This window comes from Parasteatoda tepidariorum, chromosome 1, assembly GCF_982258835.1.
Source record: "Parasteatoda tepidariorum strain Cologne lab strain chromosome 1, Ptep-v5.0, whole genome shotgun sequence".
In the NCBI taxonomy this organism is placed as follows: Eukaryota; Metazoa; Arthropoda; class Arachnida; order Araneae; family Theridiidae; genus Parasteatoda; species Parasteatoda tepidariorum.
Window position 1 is genome coordinate 115,169,228 of NC_141755.1, and position 16,804 is coordinate 115,186,031.

Consider the following 16,804-nt stretch of genomic DNA (forward strand, 5'->3'; position numbering starts at 1 on the left):
TGTCAGTGGAATTAAATTCTATTTTTTTCCAGATGTTTGTAACATGTCTTGTGACGGAGAGAGTGACCTTAGGATGTCAAATGTTTTACCATTTTTCATATGCGATATTTTGGGGATTTTTAATTCATCTCTCTCTTTTTAATTTGTTTAACAATTTTTTTCGGTTGTTTTAATTATTACATTTCATTGAAGAAAAAAAATGATTCTTCAAAACTCTTTTCCGTAGGTGGATGCATAATGTGACATCGGGTCACCGAATTTCAATTTCACAACATTCCTTTCTTTTCTCTGTTCTCCCTGTGGAGTTTCAAATCTATTGAGTAAGCAGTCTGAACTGTCTCAATTGCATAATACACCTCTCTTCTTAATTCAAATTCCCATTTTTCCCTTCTTGTAGCTGAAACTTCTAACTTTTCTTCCTATAAATTCCCAGCAGCCTTTATCCAATAACTAAAGATTTATGCCAGTCTTCCACCTTTCCCAATTTCAAATTATCAATACACATAGTCTAAAATGTCCATAAAAAGACTTGTAAAAAGAAAACTAACTTATTAAGTTGCAGACATCTTTCTAAATTATAAAAGTAAAGCATTCAATTCACAGAAAGGTTGTACAACTATTTCATTATTATTACAGGGGTCTATCCAGGTTTTTTTTAAGAGGTACCTATTTTGTGAAAATTTAGACGCCCTTAATTGAGTGATGTATAGTTTGTTAAGTGCAGTTTTTGTCTTTGTGTTTCTAGTTTTATCTTCTTCTTAATAAATTTAAAAAATAATACAGGGTTCTGTCCAGAATAAATTTACTGCCATTTTACCTTTACAAATTTGCTATCATATATCTTTTACGTAAAGGTAGCATGTATTCGGTCAGATAGTGCAGTATGGTAAGCCCAACCAATCGCTTATGTCATATCAAATCGAGCTTTTTTTCACAGGTTTTTTTAAAAATGAAACAACAAGGCTCTCTCTCTATAACTTTACAGGAAGTTGAAATTTGAACATTATCTTAAACACTATCCTACATTTATTCTAACAGACCTATATTTTTTATGAACCATTTTTTCATCTGTGAAACTTTTTTCTGTATGACCCTATCAATAATTAAAATAACTTTTTGTACTAGTACTGTTAAATGTTTGTTTTTATTAAATTCAAGGTCAAAATTTAACTATGGACAATGATTTTTATGGATCTATGCATTTTGTAATTTAGATACAATTTTTAGCCCAAACTTTTACAATAGCAAAATTGTTTTTGAATATATGGAGAAAAATATGTAGAAATTTACCAGTCATAAATGATTTTTATTTGTAGCGACATTTTTTGAAAATATTTTCTTGTTTTACCATAATTTTGTGTTGATTCTTTAATTTTTACAAATTCAAAAGATAATTAACTATAAAACACTCACTTTCTTTGAGCTGTGACAAGTCTTCTTCTGGGAAGTGACACAACACGAGAAAACACTTCCCATCTATTTGTTTAAACTTTGAACTTTCGCTAGATATTGTTGATATTTAGTTGACAGTAAATAATATCAGAATTTTACGAAGCATGAGAAAATCAAATGCACTAAATGCAGAAGAAAAAAGAAGATCAAAACACAGATGAAATCGAGCATGCTGAAAAGCGTTAACTGAAATAGAAGATTTGAAATTTTCAAGTCGTAATAACATATTAAAAAGTAGTTCAATTTAATTACAGCCGAATAAAAAAGTGGGCAAATATACCATATGGATTAAATAACTGTTAGATTACAAATCGAAATTTGCAACAAAGTTACTACTCTCTGAACTAAAAATTTTTGTAAAAAAGAGAAAAAAACACAATTTCTTCTAGGGAATAAACTTTTAAATGCTTGCCATTTCAGAATTAGTTTTTAGAAAATTAATTTTGCACCATTTTGATTTATCGGGATATAAATCATTGGTATATGGAAGTCCGCGAAACAACGGCAAATCAACGGTTCCAAATTAGCAGGGAGAATCACTGTTGGTAGCAATGCATTTAAAATTAAAACAGGATATTACTTTAATTCAAGAAGAATTGTTCTAACCTTTTCTGACTCTAGTGTTGCGTTCATCGTCTTCTAGGTACAAGAAAGTTGACATATTGCAAATGCGACCAAAAACTTTGACAATATGAAAAGTTTGGATCTGTTTTTCGATTGAGAGGAATTCAGCATACTCTACAACTTTATCTCGAGCAAAGGCAAAACACTTTGTAGTTGAACTTAAAAGAAATCCAGAAATAACATGAGATATCCGCGTTGCATGCTGAACTGTTATACAACATTGAGACATCAAACTATCCTCTCCTAGGACTAAAGAATCAGTAGAACTAGTCTAGAAAGCAAAAATAAAAGTTTAACAGATATATACTGACATCAGGGTTGTCACTCAAATCTGGAAAAAAAATTCACAGTGTTTTCCCAGTACATATTATACACAATATATTAAGAGCAAGGTGTGTAGTCAAATTTTTCAACAAAAAATAAGCACCTTTTAAGCACTCAAAAAATATTTTTAAGCACTTAAAAAAATTATCGTAATTAGACAGGGTTGGCAAATTTTGACAATTGACAGATTTAACCGTCATATAAAAAAAACCTTTTGACATAGTTTTTGAAAATTTTAGGGTAAGGATATAATTAGCTATTATAAATATGAAGTAATTTTAAAATTACATATACAGTAGGGGTGCACAACCTTTTTGAGTGAAGGGTCACTTGCACAGCAGGATGGCTAAGGAAGGGCCACACATGTATTTAGACATGTTAATGACTAATGTAGTAATGTTTATTTAAACATTAGGGTTCCATTTTTTTATCAATAAAACCAAGTGTACGGCGTTCAGTCGATTTTTCCTTACTTTTTTTTGCCGAATATTTGGTTTTTGACCAAATCACAATTCATTACCACATTCGACCAAATCATACTCGTTGCGGAAATAAAAACGAAGGAAAAATAACTAGGATTTACTATAAAACTGTACCGAAATACCGTAACAAAAAGTGATTATTTAATTGCACGATTAACAATCACGTGTCGCAATAACATCATAGTTAAATAACGGGATCGTCAAAATCATGTGGAAAAGTATAGAAATAATTGGGGAAAAATATATTTATGCAGAATTCAGCACGAATAAAGCGTGTCAAATGCACGGTTTAAAATTTGCATGTGGTAATAGAATAATTGGAATATTTTATAATACGTGGGAACGCATAGCAATAACTACTGAAAAAATTTTTGAAAAAAAGAAAGAAAGAATTTCAAAAAAAAAAAAGATAAAAAATCACTTAGATTTAGGATGAAATCGTCACAAATAAAGTGCACGAAAAGCGATTATTTAAATTTGCGATCTAAAACTCGCGTCGTACTAAAAATTCGGGATTTTTGAAAAAATCATTTTATATTTACTATAAAATCGGCTTAAAGAAAGCGCGTTAAACGTACATTTACTAAAGAATCTGTTAAAATTGATTGTGTCAAAACGTGAGGACTTAAAAGTGCGATTAAAAATTGCCATTTTTTAAATTTTTTTTTTATTGTGTTTAGAAGCTCTCGCGGGCCGCACTTCAGTAGTCGAAAGGCACTTTTAAGTCCTCACGTTTTGATTGTGTCAAAACGTGAGGACTTAAAAGTGCGATTAAAAATTGCCATTTTTTAAATTTTTTTTATTGTGTTTAGAAGTTCTCGCGGGCCGCACTTCAGTAGTCGAAAGGCCGCAGGTTGTGCACCCCTAATATACAGGGTGCGTAGTCAAATATTTCAGCAAAAAATAAGCATTGGTTCAATATCAGGTTCAAATTTCGGTTCAATATCGGAAGGTGGGAAATGAAGCATGAGATAGAGAATATCTTGCAAAATGCAGCAGAGTTGCACGCCTTTACATAATACATGGAGAAAATTTCATTTTCGAAAAGGGAAATTTAAGCACTTTTTCAAAACACCCAATAAAAAAAGTACCTTTAAGGGCCTTTAAACAACAAAAATAGAAAATAAGCACCTTTAAGCAATTTTTAAAAATGCACCATGATTTATGTAAAATTACAAGTGTTCCAACAATTATTTTCCTGAATCATTTTAACATAAAACTCTTTTTGCTTTGAAAATTACTGTTCAAAACAAATTTTTGAGTATTAAATATTAAGTAATTATAAATAAAAATGTGCCAAATTGCAATTTATCCAATCCCTTAATTTGCTTAGTTAAAAATACAAAAACATTTATCTTATTAAAAAAAAAACACTTAATAATCATCTTATTCTTTATACGTAAATTCAGTTTTCATTTACTTCAAGTATACCTCTTAAACTCTTTTCACCAAAGAAAGTGATTATAAAAAAATAGTTTTGAAGCCCTCTGTACTCCAAGTTTATTTTTTAGTTTTGCATGAATAAGACAGAAATTTCAAACTGTTCTCACAAAGTAAACAATGTCTTTTTGGATAATTTGTGGCAAAAATCAACATGGAAAAGAAAAAAAATCTCATTTTGGAAGAGGGAAAATTAAGCACTTTTTAAAAACACCCAATAAAAAAATGCAGCTTTAAGGTTTTTTAAAAAACAAAAAAAGCACCTTTAAGCAGTTTTTAAAAATGCTACGCACCCTGTGAGAGGAAACACACAATCACTGTGCTCTTAATAATGCTACAGTAAATGAACTAATATAGCTGAAATATCACCCTTAAATATGTCATAGATTGAACTTTGAGTGGTTATCATTCTTTAAAAGACGAAATTCCCGGCAATTTCCCGGTTTTCAAAGAAAAACTTAACCCTTTTAGTACTTTCCCTGTTATTTTAGGTGATTCTTAAATTCCCTGTATTTTCCAGGTTTTTCCTGTGGAGTGGCAACCCTGTGACATACATCAATAAAAGGTATACAGGGACACACTGTCAATAAATTATAGAATTTGGTGGTATGTAACAAGCAAAAAAAATTATCTCTTTTATTGTTTTCAGGACTTCAAATTATTAGCCAGAAATTAGATACACATTAAAAGTATTAGTCAAATTTTAAAGGTATCAACCAAAGGCAAATTTTAACAATTTTTTATGCTTAATTTCCCCCCACATATTATGTAACTATAGAGATACTTATTTTATAAAATGCAAACTCTTGTAAAAATGTCAATCAAAATACCAAATTCAAATTTTGCAGGTTGTATGACACTTCAAAAAACGTTATGAAAATGAAAAAAAATATATATAAATAACCAATAATTGAAGAAAAAAGAAACTATCAGTAAAGGACCTGAACTTAAAACAGAATCGCCACGAATTCAGTGTGTCAGTAAGTAATCATTCAAATTCAAAATTAAACCAGCAAGTGGTTCACACGTTGCAATAAATAAAATTATTATTACGTTGCATTAAAAATGTTTATATTTTAAAAAATATGAAAAAATGTGATAACTGTTAAAACTTAAAACAGCAAAATTATCGAATCTAATAGTGAATACTCAGCTACAAGATTTGAATTTCCTGTACTATAATACTATCAAGGTTTTAAAAAAATTATAGAGAAAATTCGTAGCAATAACAGACTATATGGATTTCTAATGTTTTCGATTCAAACATTCTAAATCCATAAGACGATGAGATTTTGAATCAGGATTCAGAGAAAATTTTGTGGGAATATAAATTATTGATTCACGGAATTCCGCAAAATAGCAGAAAAATTAACAATGAATTAAAATTTCTGTCACTCAAGTATTTGGGAGCCTCAAAGGATAAAGCGTTCATCTCCCAATGAAGTGACACAAGTTTGAATCTCTGCAATGGCTGGTTTGTACGAATTTATCGAATCTTAGCTAGCACCGAACAAAATGCTGACGTCAATTACCCTCATTCAGTGTTTCCACTACAGCGCGAGAATCTTGCATATTTTTTTCTTTTCTCGTATTAAAAAATTATTACCGCGAGAAATTCGCTCATGCTATAAATAAATTTCGAAATTCGCAAATTTCTCGCATTTTCGAAAAAAGCTTAGAATTATGATGGGCAAAATCTTCTATGAAGATGCACCAAAATTATTCAATGCTTTAAAAAATAGAAGACATTAAAAATTTATTATAATTAAAGAAATTTTTTTTTTTCAAGAGTTTTTGTGTTTTTTTAGTTTTTAGAAATCTCACCCTGTTTTTGAGAAAGAGTGAGAAATTCTCACCCATTTTTTTTCTATGATGAAAACACTGCTCATTGGTAGTTGAATCATGGGTTAGAATATCCCGGGCATCAGGATAACAGTGGAAGGCTTTCATGATTTTGCTCTTCATGTAACGCAAATGTTAGTCAAAAATATAACTATTGTGGAAACCCAAAGCACATTTTTACACATACCAATTTTCGGATACTATTGCTTATTTTTTAAAAGATTTTTTTCTTTTTAATGCTAATAATATTACATTATTTTCTAAATTGGCATTTTCCCTTAGCAAATATTTGTCATTCATATTTGATCACATAAAATGAAACATTAAAATAAAAATATTCATCAATGTAGTTAGTTAATTTAATGCAATAAAAAAGTAAGTGTATGATGAAAATACACACTTCTACAGTGTCTTCTTCTGAAGAGCCTTCTCCTGCAGAGCCTTCATCTGCAGTGTCTTCTTCTGAAGAGCCTTTGTCATCGGGTATAAAAATAACCATTTTGTGTGCTCTTTAAATGTCACTTGAACAGTCTAAAAGAGACAATTACTGCTGCAATAAATAAAAAAAACTAAATGAAGAAGTAATAACTTTCCAAGACATTATCTTTCAGTATGAGATAGATAGGTGATTTCAAAATGTGTTGAAACATGTTTAATAGGTAGTAGTAGCAAGAAATGGCTAACAAAAAAATTAAATATCAAAGTTTGGGATACCTGACATAATAAATATGAGATGACAAGTTATTGAAGCAAGAAATTATGTTTCTGCTTAACTCTGCATTTATTTTTCAACAGTTCATGTATGATTTATAGTAAGTTGATGTTATGAGTTTCATTCAGTTTATCTAATTTCTCTTCCATCCCAACTACGATACTTCTGTGCTTCATTGATTTTAGAATTGTTATGGAAACAGGGTTGGGTATTTCACATCAAAAACTTGTTTTTGTCACGACACACCAAAAACCTGGGGCAATTTTTTTTTGCTCGGTATTAACTGCTTCCCTGATTATCCCGAGTTTACTTGGTTATGTATATATTGCAAATATTCATTATCCCGAATAAACTCGGGTATAGCACAATTCCTCAATATGTTTTGTTTTATCACGTTTTTATTTGGTCGGAAGCAAAACCAAAAATAATAATAATAATAATCAGCTGTGATTGGAAGTTTGCCAATATTTGTTTGGGAGTTTTGCTATTTGTGGGACTGCAGACGTCTTTTGTACAATTGTATGTACGATGGTGGATGAATTTACATAGAAGAAAGAGTAAAAAAATGGCGTTCGCAAGCGATAGTGATGCAGATGATTTTTTCAGATTATGAAGATGTGAATATGTACAAAGATGACATACATACAGAGATAAACTAATGGTAAATTAAATATTTTTTACACATAAAAATTTTTAAATTAAACTTGTGTATTATGTTCTGTTTCAGTTCCTTGTATTTATTAAGGAAATAAAAAATATGTTGATTTTTTGCATTTTTTTTACTTTAAAAAAGCTGGAAAGAGAAACAGTTAAGATCATTTTATTAAATCATGCACAGCACTTTTACTATTAAATTTATGATGTCACTTATAAAGAAATATAGTTGAAATTATTGAAACTATCATTCGGTTTTTCTAAAAACATAGTGCTGATAATAATTTTTCAATATTTTTTGCAATATCATAACTACATAGTTTATATTACAAGTAATAACTATGAGTTGGATTTTAATGCTTATATGCCACAATTTAGGCAGATTTTTCAGCTTTAGTGAAACTAAAAAGTTTGCGCATAATTGTCTCACCTGAATTTCTAAAATTATTTTTGATTCTCAAAATTTGTTATTAACTTATATGCAGCGGAGCAGAATACCTTTGATTATGCGAACCAGGGTTCGGGAAAAATTTAAACCGTGTAGGAAAAATTTTAGTCTAAAAAAATTCCAACAAAATTTTTTAATGCTCAAAAATGAGCCACTTCGCAAAATTATTCCTTGTTAAAAAAACATTATTTGTCAATTTGTGCATTTATAAGTTAAATTTAATATAATAAATTCTTATTGTTTCAATATATTTCGATTATTTTTATTCAAGAATTGTGTAAAATTTATGTTGTTATATAAACTTTTTAAAGTCGTATTTTTAAAATTCGATTTCTCAGGAACTGTTTGAAAATGTTGCTCAAATTTTGTGTTTTGTTATGCAAAGTTGGATTCATTAAAAAGATGTAAAAAATAGTATACCTTGCAACTCAAAAGTTTTTGGACCTTTTCGAATAAAATAATGAATATTTACTCAAAGTTAATATTCTGGACAGATTTATTTTTGAATAAAAGAATTTTATGATTGTGTGCAATCATTTTTAGTTCGCTTAAAAAGTTCTTAAGACAGTGCGAAATGCGCAAAATATTAAATTAACATTAAGGAAAACTATGGGAAAATCAAATGCAATTGGTTTTAAAAAAATGGAATTGCAATGGTATTGAACCTGTTGAAAAATAAATACTGAAATGTGTGATTCAAAATCAAATTTAAAATCTATTTGGCAACATGGCGATTGTAGTTGGCACGAAAGATCACCATAAGGAAATATCACCGAATACAAAGACAGCTAAGAATATCATGGTAAGCAGAAACAGTGTTTCATCCGAATTCTACACATTAACCTCCGATTTTAGCAGACAATCACAACAATTGTCAACTACAGAGCAAAAAGATCGTCTATAACCAACTTATCACAGGAAATAAAAAGTTTTATCATACTAACAAACAAGAGTTCTTTAAAAATATATAAATTTGTTGAAAACATTTCTTACTTGATTGTATTGTGGCAGAGGTGATAAAGTTAATTTTTCACAGTTTTAAACGCAAAGGAGAAGCACTTTTCTTGCAGTAATCTATCTAATAATTTTGTAATCTCAGAAATAAATATAATATTTGAATCATTTATCTCATTTTTACGAAAAGCTTTTTGAAAACGCTAGCTGTTCAAATTTCGCGCTTTCACTCAATGCATTCACCAGTAACTTTCCTTAAAACTAGCAGTTAGATGTTACAATTTTACACATCACATATTAAAAAACAAATAAGGCTTTTCCACAGAAAAAAAAAAGAAATCACATCACTGTAAAATAAAACATTTGTTGTAAAACATAGTCAGTACTTCATTTTGAATGTTTAATTATTGTAGAAAAGTGCGACGAGTTCTCTGCGTTAGCTTATAGCTCTGTATTTCCATTAATAAGGTTACTGATGAGGCTTGATAGCTAGCGAAAAATACAGTTAAGAGTTGTTGTTGTTGTTAATTTACGTCGCACTAGAGCTGCGCAATGGGCTATTGGCGACGGTCTGGGAAACATCCCGGAGGATGATCCGAAGACATGCCATCACAATTTTGATCCTCTGTGGAGGGGATGGCTCCCCCGCTTCGGTAGCCCGACGACCTGCGCGCGAAGTCGAGCACTTTACGGTAGCACAGTTTAACGAGGACCAATACCGCACACCCTCGGTCCCTACGCAGACTGATCCAAGTGGTCACCCACCCGCACACTGACCGTAGCCAGTGATGCTTGACTTCGGTGATCTGCTGGGAACCGTGTCTTAACGATCAGTCCACTGCGGGACAGTTAAGAGTCAGAAACGGAAATTCACGGAAAACACAGAAATTAGTCGAAATTGATGGATCGAAATGATCTGCAGGTGGCATAGAGCAGTGTTCTCCAGCCTTTTTATCACCGCGGACCTGTCAACGTTTGATAATTTGAACCGCGGCCCCTTTGGGGGGGGCGTTTATTGCTTATATTTTAGATTATTTTGATTTATTAATTTTAATTTAATTTTATTTAAACATGCTTTCAAAATAAAATACAGTTACACCAAAAAATAAATATAAAGTGATTTAACATTTTAACTTACTAGAACGTCAAATCAATGAGACCCTGAACTTGTTTTTTTTTTTTCAATGAGACGGTTCCATCTGGGGGTAATCGTTTTAAAACGTTAAAAAATTTATATTACTAACTTCGGGAGCCCCTTTTTTTTAAATAAATAAAATTTTAATGGAACACAGATATTTTTAGTTTTTGGTATAAACCTAGGAATTTAAATTCAGCTTCAATGAAATGGGTGGTCCGGTACCAGTGGCGTAGCTACCTAGGGGCCAGCTGGGGCAGTGCCCCGGGGCCCTCAAGCTCAGTGGGCCCTCGAATCCTTACCAGAAATCTCGATCGAACTGAACTTTTGGAAATTTCTCCCATTTTCAAAATAAATATGACAGGTTGCTACCCAACTTTAATTATGACAACTCAGTTGAGAGAAATTCATAAGTTATGTTTAGGAAATTCCCCTAAATTCTTTCTGTAGGTTGGCAGTGTTGTCAATTTGACGGATAGTGATATGTGCGTTTTATTGTGAATTCAAGTTAAGATTTTTTTTTTTCGAGAACGGTTAAAAAATTAATGCTGTATCAGGAGTAAGTAAGCTAATGTCAATAAACTTTTTTGTACTGGTCAATATAGTGGTTCAATTTTATTTGATTTTACCACTCATATTGATATCCGTTAAGTCAATAAATCGTGTCAAATCTATAGATTTCGGCTACAGCTCACTATATAACGCGAAAAATCGTGAAAAAATACAAGTCACCTGCAGTAGGTACATTAGTTCAAGTCCGCGGGCAGGAGATCGTTCATGGTCTCTGTAATGCCTTTCCTTTCCAGTAAATAAGCAGACCAGATTTTTAAAACAATAAAACTTAACTTTATTTAAAAACAAAAGAAATAGGCATTGTTTTCCAGTAAGAGCTTCCAGCTCTTAGAATACCAAGGGAGACCCTCTCCCGATTATATCAAACATACATCTACCTTTCTCTCTCTCGCATCCCTCCGACGGGATGACAAAATGTGCCAAGTGCGCCTTAACAGGTCGCCAAACAGTTGCCAACCATTACAGTCTCCACCGTTAATTGTGGTAACACTAATGGTGAGAATTTTTTTTCCCCCGGGGATTCCCCAACGACGCTTGTAGCGTATCATTGTGTTTCTCTTTCCCTTTATTTTACTTTTAACGTCGTCAGTGAACAGTGAGTACCTACCTACTCGAGTACAATCTAATATTGTATTGTTTAAATAAATTAGAAAACTAAAATTATGGATAAAAAGAAGAAACCCAGTGTTGCATTTAAACGCCAAGAAAGAGAAGATAGTAAACAAAAACTGCCCAAAATTGGTTGTTTAGTCAGCCTTCTGCAAATACATCTGGTCAAAATATTTCTATTGATAGTGACTCAAATAATGTATTAACTGCAGTGTTGGTTGAGAAGCTTACTGAAGAAGATTCGACAATTATTGCAGTTGGAGATACCTCCACCGCCGATCATGTGAACGTGGATGATGTTTGCATGATACACATAAGAGCGGAGGGTTTGGAGGAACCACAGACCTCTACATTTTTCGAAAATGTGTACGACAAATTTTCTTATGACTTGGGAAACTTCACGAACAAGATATTAAGTGATAACGATAAACGTCAAATTCTTGATATGGGGCCTTTACAGCCTTCAGGACCTTTTCCAACAGACATCAACCAGAACAATAGGTGTTTTTCAAAATCGTACTACGCTTCGTGTTCTAAATATGGGCCAGTTAATCGTTTTTGGTAGTGTTATTCCAAAATACTAGATGCTGCCTATTGTCAACCCTGCTGGTTATTTGCTTCACAAAGGAATAATGTTTGGCGTACGGGAATTCGAGATTGGAAGCATTTATCAGAAAGAATTAAACAACACAGTTGTTCGAGTGGCCATTCGGAAGCATGTGCTGTGTATGAATTTTGAAAAAAAAAACGATACTGTAGCGACTAGTATCAACCACCATCAACAGATGGCGATACCAAGGAGTTTGACGTCATTCCTTTTCCTCACCTCTACCAGGGGGAACGCCACTATTCATTCCTGCTCAAGCACCTGATGATGGCGGATCTCAACGATCAGCTCTGACGCTAGAGACTTTCGCTATTTCCTTCGCGTCATTTCTAAAGCTGTATTACAATTATGTTTAACTACACTGTAGTTACTTATATTCATTAAATCTGTTATATGTTTAATATCATCGTTTGAATGGACTATCATTCTCCAGCATAAATCAACACGCGCGCTAAAGACGGTGACTCGGAGTTGAACACGCAACCTATGTTAATCGGCCAAGGATTACAAAAATAACAGGTCAGTGGTATTTCATTTTACTTGATTGTTTGTCAGGCATCTCGTAGAGCTTTTATTTAGTTATAATTTAGGTGTATTTTTGTCTTTCGATTAACCTTTAGTCTTAAGCTACACGTGACAAATTCAAACATGGCAGGCATCCGAATGCCCAGTCTCTGGAGTAAAGAACCCGATCTATATTTTGTTAATGTAGAGGCCACGTTTTTCTTAAATAAAATCGACGATGATTTAACTAAATTTCAGTTAGTTATAGGATCCCTCGGACCCGAGGAATTAAAATTAGTCAGACCGCTACTAGATCCGACTTCTAACGACCGTACTTACGCAAAACTAAAACAAACTCTTATCGCTGAATTTTCGCAATCTAAGCAGACTAAAATTAAAACTTTGTTATCACAACTGAAGTTAGATAACCAACAACCGACAACTTTGCTCAGACGTATACGAGAATTAGCAGACGATGCGCTATCGGATGAATTTTTAAAAACTTTGTTTCTCAATCAATTGCCTAATTTTGTGCAAGGTATACTCGCGATTTCTAACGAACCGTTAGACGCTTTAGCAAGACAGGCAGATCAAATAATTGCTCTATCGAATCCACAGCAATTTGAGACCCACGCTGTTTCAAAATATCCCGATCCTATTATTGCAGCATTAAGCAGCAAAATTGAAGAGCTCACAATTAAAGTTGATAGATTATCTCGAAGTAAATCCAGAACTCGGTATCAAGGTAGAAACCGATCTAACACACCCCGACGCGTGCAGAATAATTCAGGCACGTGTTTTTATCATGAAAAATTTAAAGATAAGGCACGCAGATGTAGAAGCCCCTGTAATTTTGTTCCTAACTACTTAAATGATTCAAAAAACGAGTAACGCGAACGGTTGACGAGACGCACGCCGTTCATTTGCATAACAATAAAAGTCGTCTTTTTGTAAAAGATGCTATAAGCGGTACTTATTTCTTAATCGATAGCGGAAGCCAAATCAGTATTCTACCGCATTCTAACCCAAATAACATTAAAGATAGCAACGAATTTAATTTGTATGCCGCAAACGGCGAACTTATACCAAACGCTGGCACTAAATTAGCTTCTGTCGATTTAGGTTTGCGACGAAAATTCACATGGCGTTTCATTTTGGCTAAAACAAAATACGCGATAATAGGATCAGATTTCTTGAGTCATTTTCAACTTTTAATCGATTTTAAAAAACTTTGTTTAACTGACCCTTTTACCGGACTTAGCACCAAAGGAATTTTTCGAGATTCGTTATTTCATTCGATCTCTACTGTTGTTAATCTCAACAAATATGGCAACATTTTAAAACAATTTCCTTCGTTAACGAGACCATTTAACCCTAAAATCGATCCCCCTATGCACGATGTTTTGCACTATATCGAAACAGGAGATCACGCTCCAGTTAAGTGTAAATCACGCAGACTAAACCCAGAACAATATACATTTGTAAAAAAAGAAATCGAGAACCTTTTAGAATTAGGTATTATAAAACCGAGTAATTCACCCTATAGTTCACCGATTCATATAGTCAAAAATAAAGCGGGCACTTTTCGCATGACCTGTGACTATAGAATGCTAAATAAAATCACGAATCCCCAATTATATCCCGTCCCGCACATCCAAGATCTAAACAATCAGATAGCTGGTAGCAAAATTTTTAGTAAACTTGATATGACTCGAGCCTATTTTCAAATTCCAGTTTACGAGGCTCATCAGCATAAAACCGCTATCGTCTGTCCGTTAGGTAAATACGAATTTACGCGGCTAAATTTTGGAATGCGGGGAGCCGCATCATCATATCAAATGTTTATGGATACCATTTTACGCGGCCTCACCTTTGTCTTCTGCTATTTAGACGATTTATTAGTATACAGTAATTCAGAAGCCGAACACGAAGAGCACTTACGAATAATTTTTGAAAGACTTTCGAAGTGCGGGTTAATCTTGAATGCTATGAAATCCGTATTAGGCGTCCATGAATTGTCATTTTTTGGTTTTAAAATAACACGCGAAGGGCTTCAGCCTCTATCAGATAAAGTAGAAGCTGTAAAAAGTTTCCCAGCCCCGCGTACCCTTCAACAATTAAAACGATTTATAGGTCTTATTACTTTCTATAGAAGGTTTATACCGCATTGCGCCGCAATCTTATCCCCTTTACATAACTTACTTAAGGGTAAATACAAACCAAAAAAGTGTATAGACTTATCTAGTGAACAGCTAAAAGCATTCGAAGATGTGAAAAACGCTTTAGCAAATGCTACATTATTAGCTCACCCAAGGCCAGATTCTCATTTGTTCTTGTTAACCGATGCCAGTGCTACACATGCAGGTGCTTCACTTTGTGAACTTGACGATCGTTCTATAGGAAATGAGATTCTTGATCCAAAAAAACTTTTAGATAAATTCAAACCTCTAGCATTTTATAGCACTGCTTTTAACAGAGCTCAAACCGTAAAAAGCACGTACGAACGTGAACTTCTTTCGATTTACTTGTCAATCAAATATTTCAGACATTTTATTCAGGGTCGCGCTTTAACAGTGATTACTGATCACAAACCGATTTCGCACGCTTTTAATCAAAAATTGGAAAAACCAGCTCCGATAATTCAAAGACATCTTTGTTACATCAGTGAATTTACAACTGACATCAGGTACTTACCCGGTCGTCTAAATGCCCCGGCTGATTCTTTGTCGCGAATCTACTCTGAATCCATAAGTACGGCGAAAATCGATTACAATCTTCTAGCTCAATATCAAAAAGACGATTTAGAGTTAAGAGAACTAATAAACGACCCCAAAGCTGATAGTTTGAGCATAGAAAAAATATACATTCCCGAACACGGACTAAACTTGTACGTCAATACCAAAAACGGAAAACAACGTATTTATGTCCCCGAACCTTTTCGTTTATGTGTATTTAATTCTTTTCATTCATTATGCCACCCTGGTGTTAAAGCTTCTGTTAAATTATTGACTGAGCGATTCTTTTGGAAAAATATTAAAAAAGATGTTGCTAACTTTGTTCAAACTTGCATTCAGTGTCAAAGATCTAAAGTGCACAAGCACACTAGGTCACCTGTTCAAAATATTTCAGTGCCATCCGAAAAATTTTCAGAAATCAATATAGATCTCGTTGGACCACTTCCTTTATCTCAAGGCTGTAGATTCATTTTAACGATTATCGATAGGTTTTCCAGATGGCTTGAAGCTATCCCTGTATCCGACCAAACTGCCGAAACTTGCCTGAAAACTATATATACGCACTGGATGTCGCGTTACGGTGTACCAAGAAAAAACGTAACCGACCAGGGAGCGCAATTCGAATCAAATCTTTTTCATTCGTTTAATAATTTTTTCGGCATAACCCATGTTCATACAACCACGGATAATCCAAAATCAAACGGTCTTATTCAAAGACAAAACAGGCAACTAAAACAAGCTCTACGTGCATGTTTGACAGACGATTGGGTAGAATGTTTACCATCCATTTTGCTGGGACTTCGCACCTTTTTCCGGGAAGATATTCAGGCCACGACAGCCGAGATGGTTTTCGGCCAAACGCTTCGCCTGCCAAACGAAATTCTCTCAGAGAACACAGGCGAACCTCCAGATGCCTACACAAGGAGGCTACAGAGTACCATGGAAAAGGTAAGGCCCACTCCTACCTCCAGACATGGAGTCCAGAGGAATGTCTATGTCCCTCAGAACCTTGCCACCTGCAGCCACATTTTCCTCCGGCACGACGCCCAGTGAAAGCCTTTGCAACCGGTGTACGATGGTCCTTTCCTATTTCTAAAAAGACTAGATAAATTCCTCACCATTTCCGTAAAAGGTAAACCAAAGACTGTCAGCATCGATAGAGTGAAGCCTGCTTACCTCCTCAACCAGGACTTTTTAGACAACGAGACCTTTCCACTACCCGAGGAGAACCTAGACCTGACTATTCCCAAGCCTGTAACCAAACGTGTCACATTTGCACCTCCTGCATATCCCACCCGGAAGACACGTGCAGGCCGAACAGTAAAAAGCCCAAAGAGACTAGACTTGTGACAGCGACTCCGTCGTTTAGAGGGAGGCTCCTGTAGCGACTAGTATCAACCACCATCAACAGATGGCGATACCAAGGAGTTCGACGTCATTCCTTTTCCTCACCTCTACCAGGGGGAACGCCACTATTCATTCCTGCTCAAGCACCTGATGATGGCGGATCTCAACGATCAGCTCTGACGCTAGAGACTTTCGCTATTTCCTTCGCGTCATTTCTAAAGCTGTATTACAATTATGTTTAACTACACTGTAGTTACTTATATTCATTAAATCTGTTATATGTTTAATATCATCGTTTGAATGGACTATCATTCTCCAGCATAAATCAACACGCGCGCTAAAATACTAATACTATCGACAAG

At 33.8% G+C, this 16,804-nt stretch overlaps 2 protein-coding genes across 5 annotated transcripts in view; one reads left to right on the forward strand and one right to left on the reverse strand.

Annotated features, from left to right (window-relative positions):
• The window catches only part of LOC107450605 (splicing factor 3B subunit 3), a 92,169-nt gene extending 82,806 nt beyond the window's left edge, over nt 1-9,363 (reverse strand). For 2 of the 4 annotated variants that reach the window (XM_087150907.1, XM_087150899.1), the window contains exons 1-3: nt 8,972-9,363; nt 6,565-6,714; nt 2,059-2,347 (exon numbers count right to left, since the gene is read on the reverse strand). In XM_087150907.1, coding sequence (XP_087007033.1) covers nt 2,059-2,347; nt 6,565-6,663 — 388 coding nt within the window. In that variant the 5' untranslated portion in view covers nt 6,664-6,714; nt 8,972-9,363. The remainder of the gene's footprint in view (nt 1-2,058; nt 2,348-6,564; nt 6,715-8,971) is intronic. The other 2 variants (XM_087150903.1, XM_071179337.2) reach the window with 2 other exon arrangements.
• A 3,141-nt stretch (nt 9,364-12,504) lies between these two features.
• LOC147816755 (uncharacterized) lies at nt 12,505-13,251 on the forward strand. Its single transcript, XM_087157312.1, has one exon. The coding sequence runs from the start codon at nt 12,505-12,507 to the stop codon at nt 13,249-13,251; it is 747 nt and encodes a 248-aa protein (XP_087013438.1).
• The last annotated feature ends 3,553 nt before the right edge of the window (nt 13,252-16,804 follow it).

What these genes read in the sequence shown, in the direction of transcription:
- LOC147816755 (XM_087157312.1), top strand. Translation starts at nt 12,505, where the DNA reads ATGGCAGGCATCCGAATGCCCAGTCTCTGGAGTAAAGAACCCGATCTA.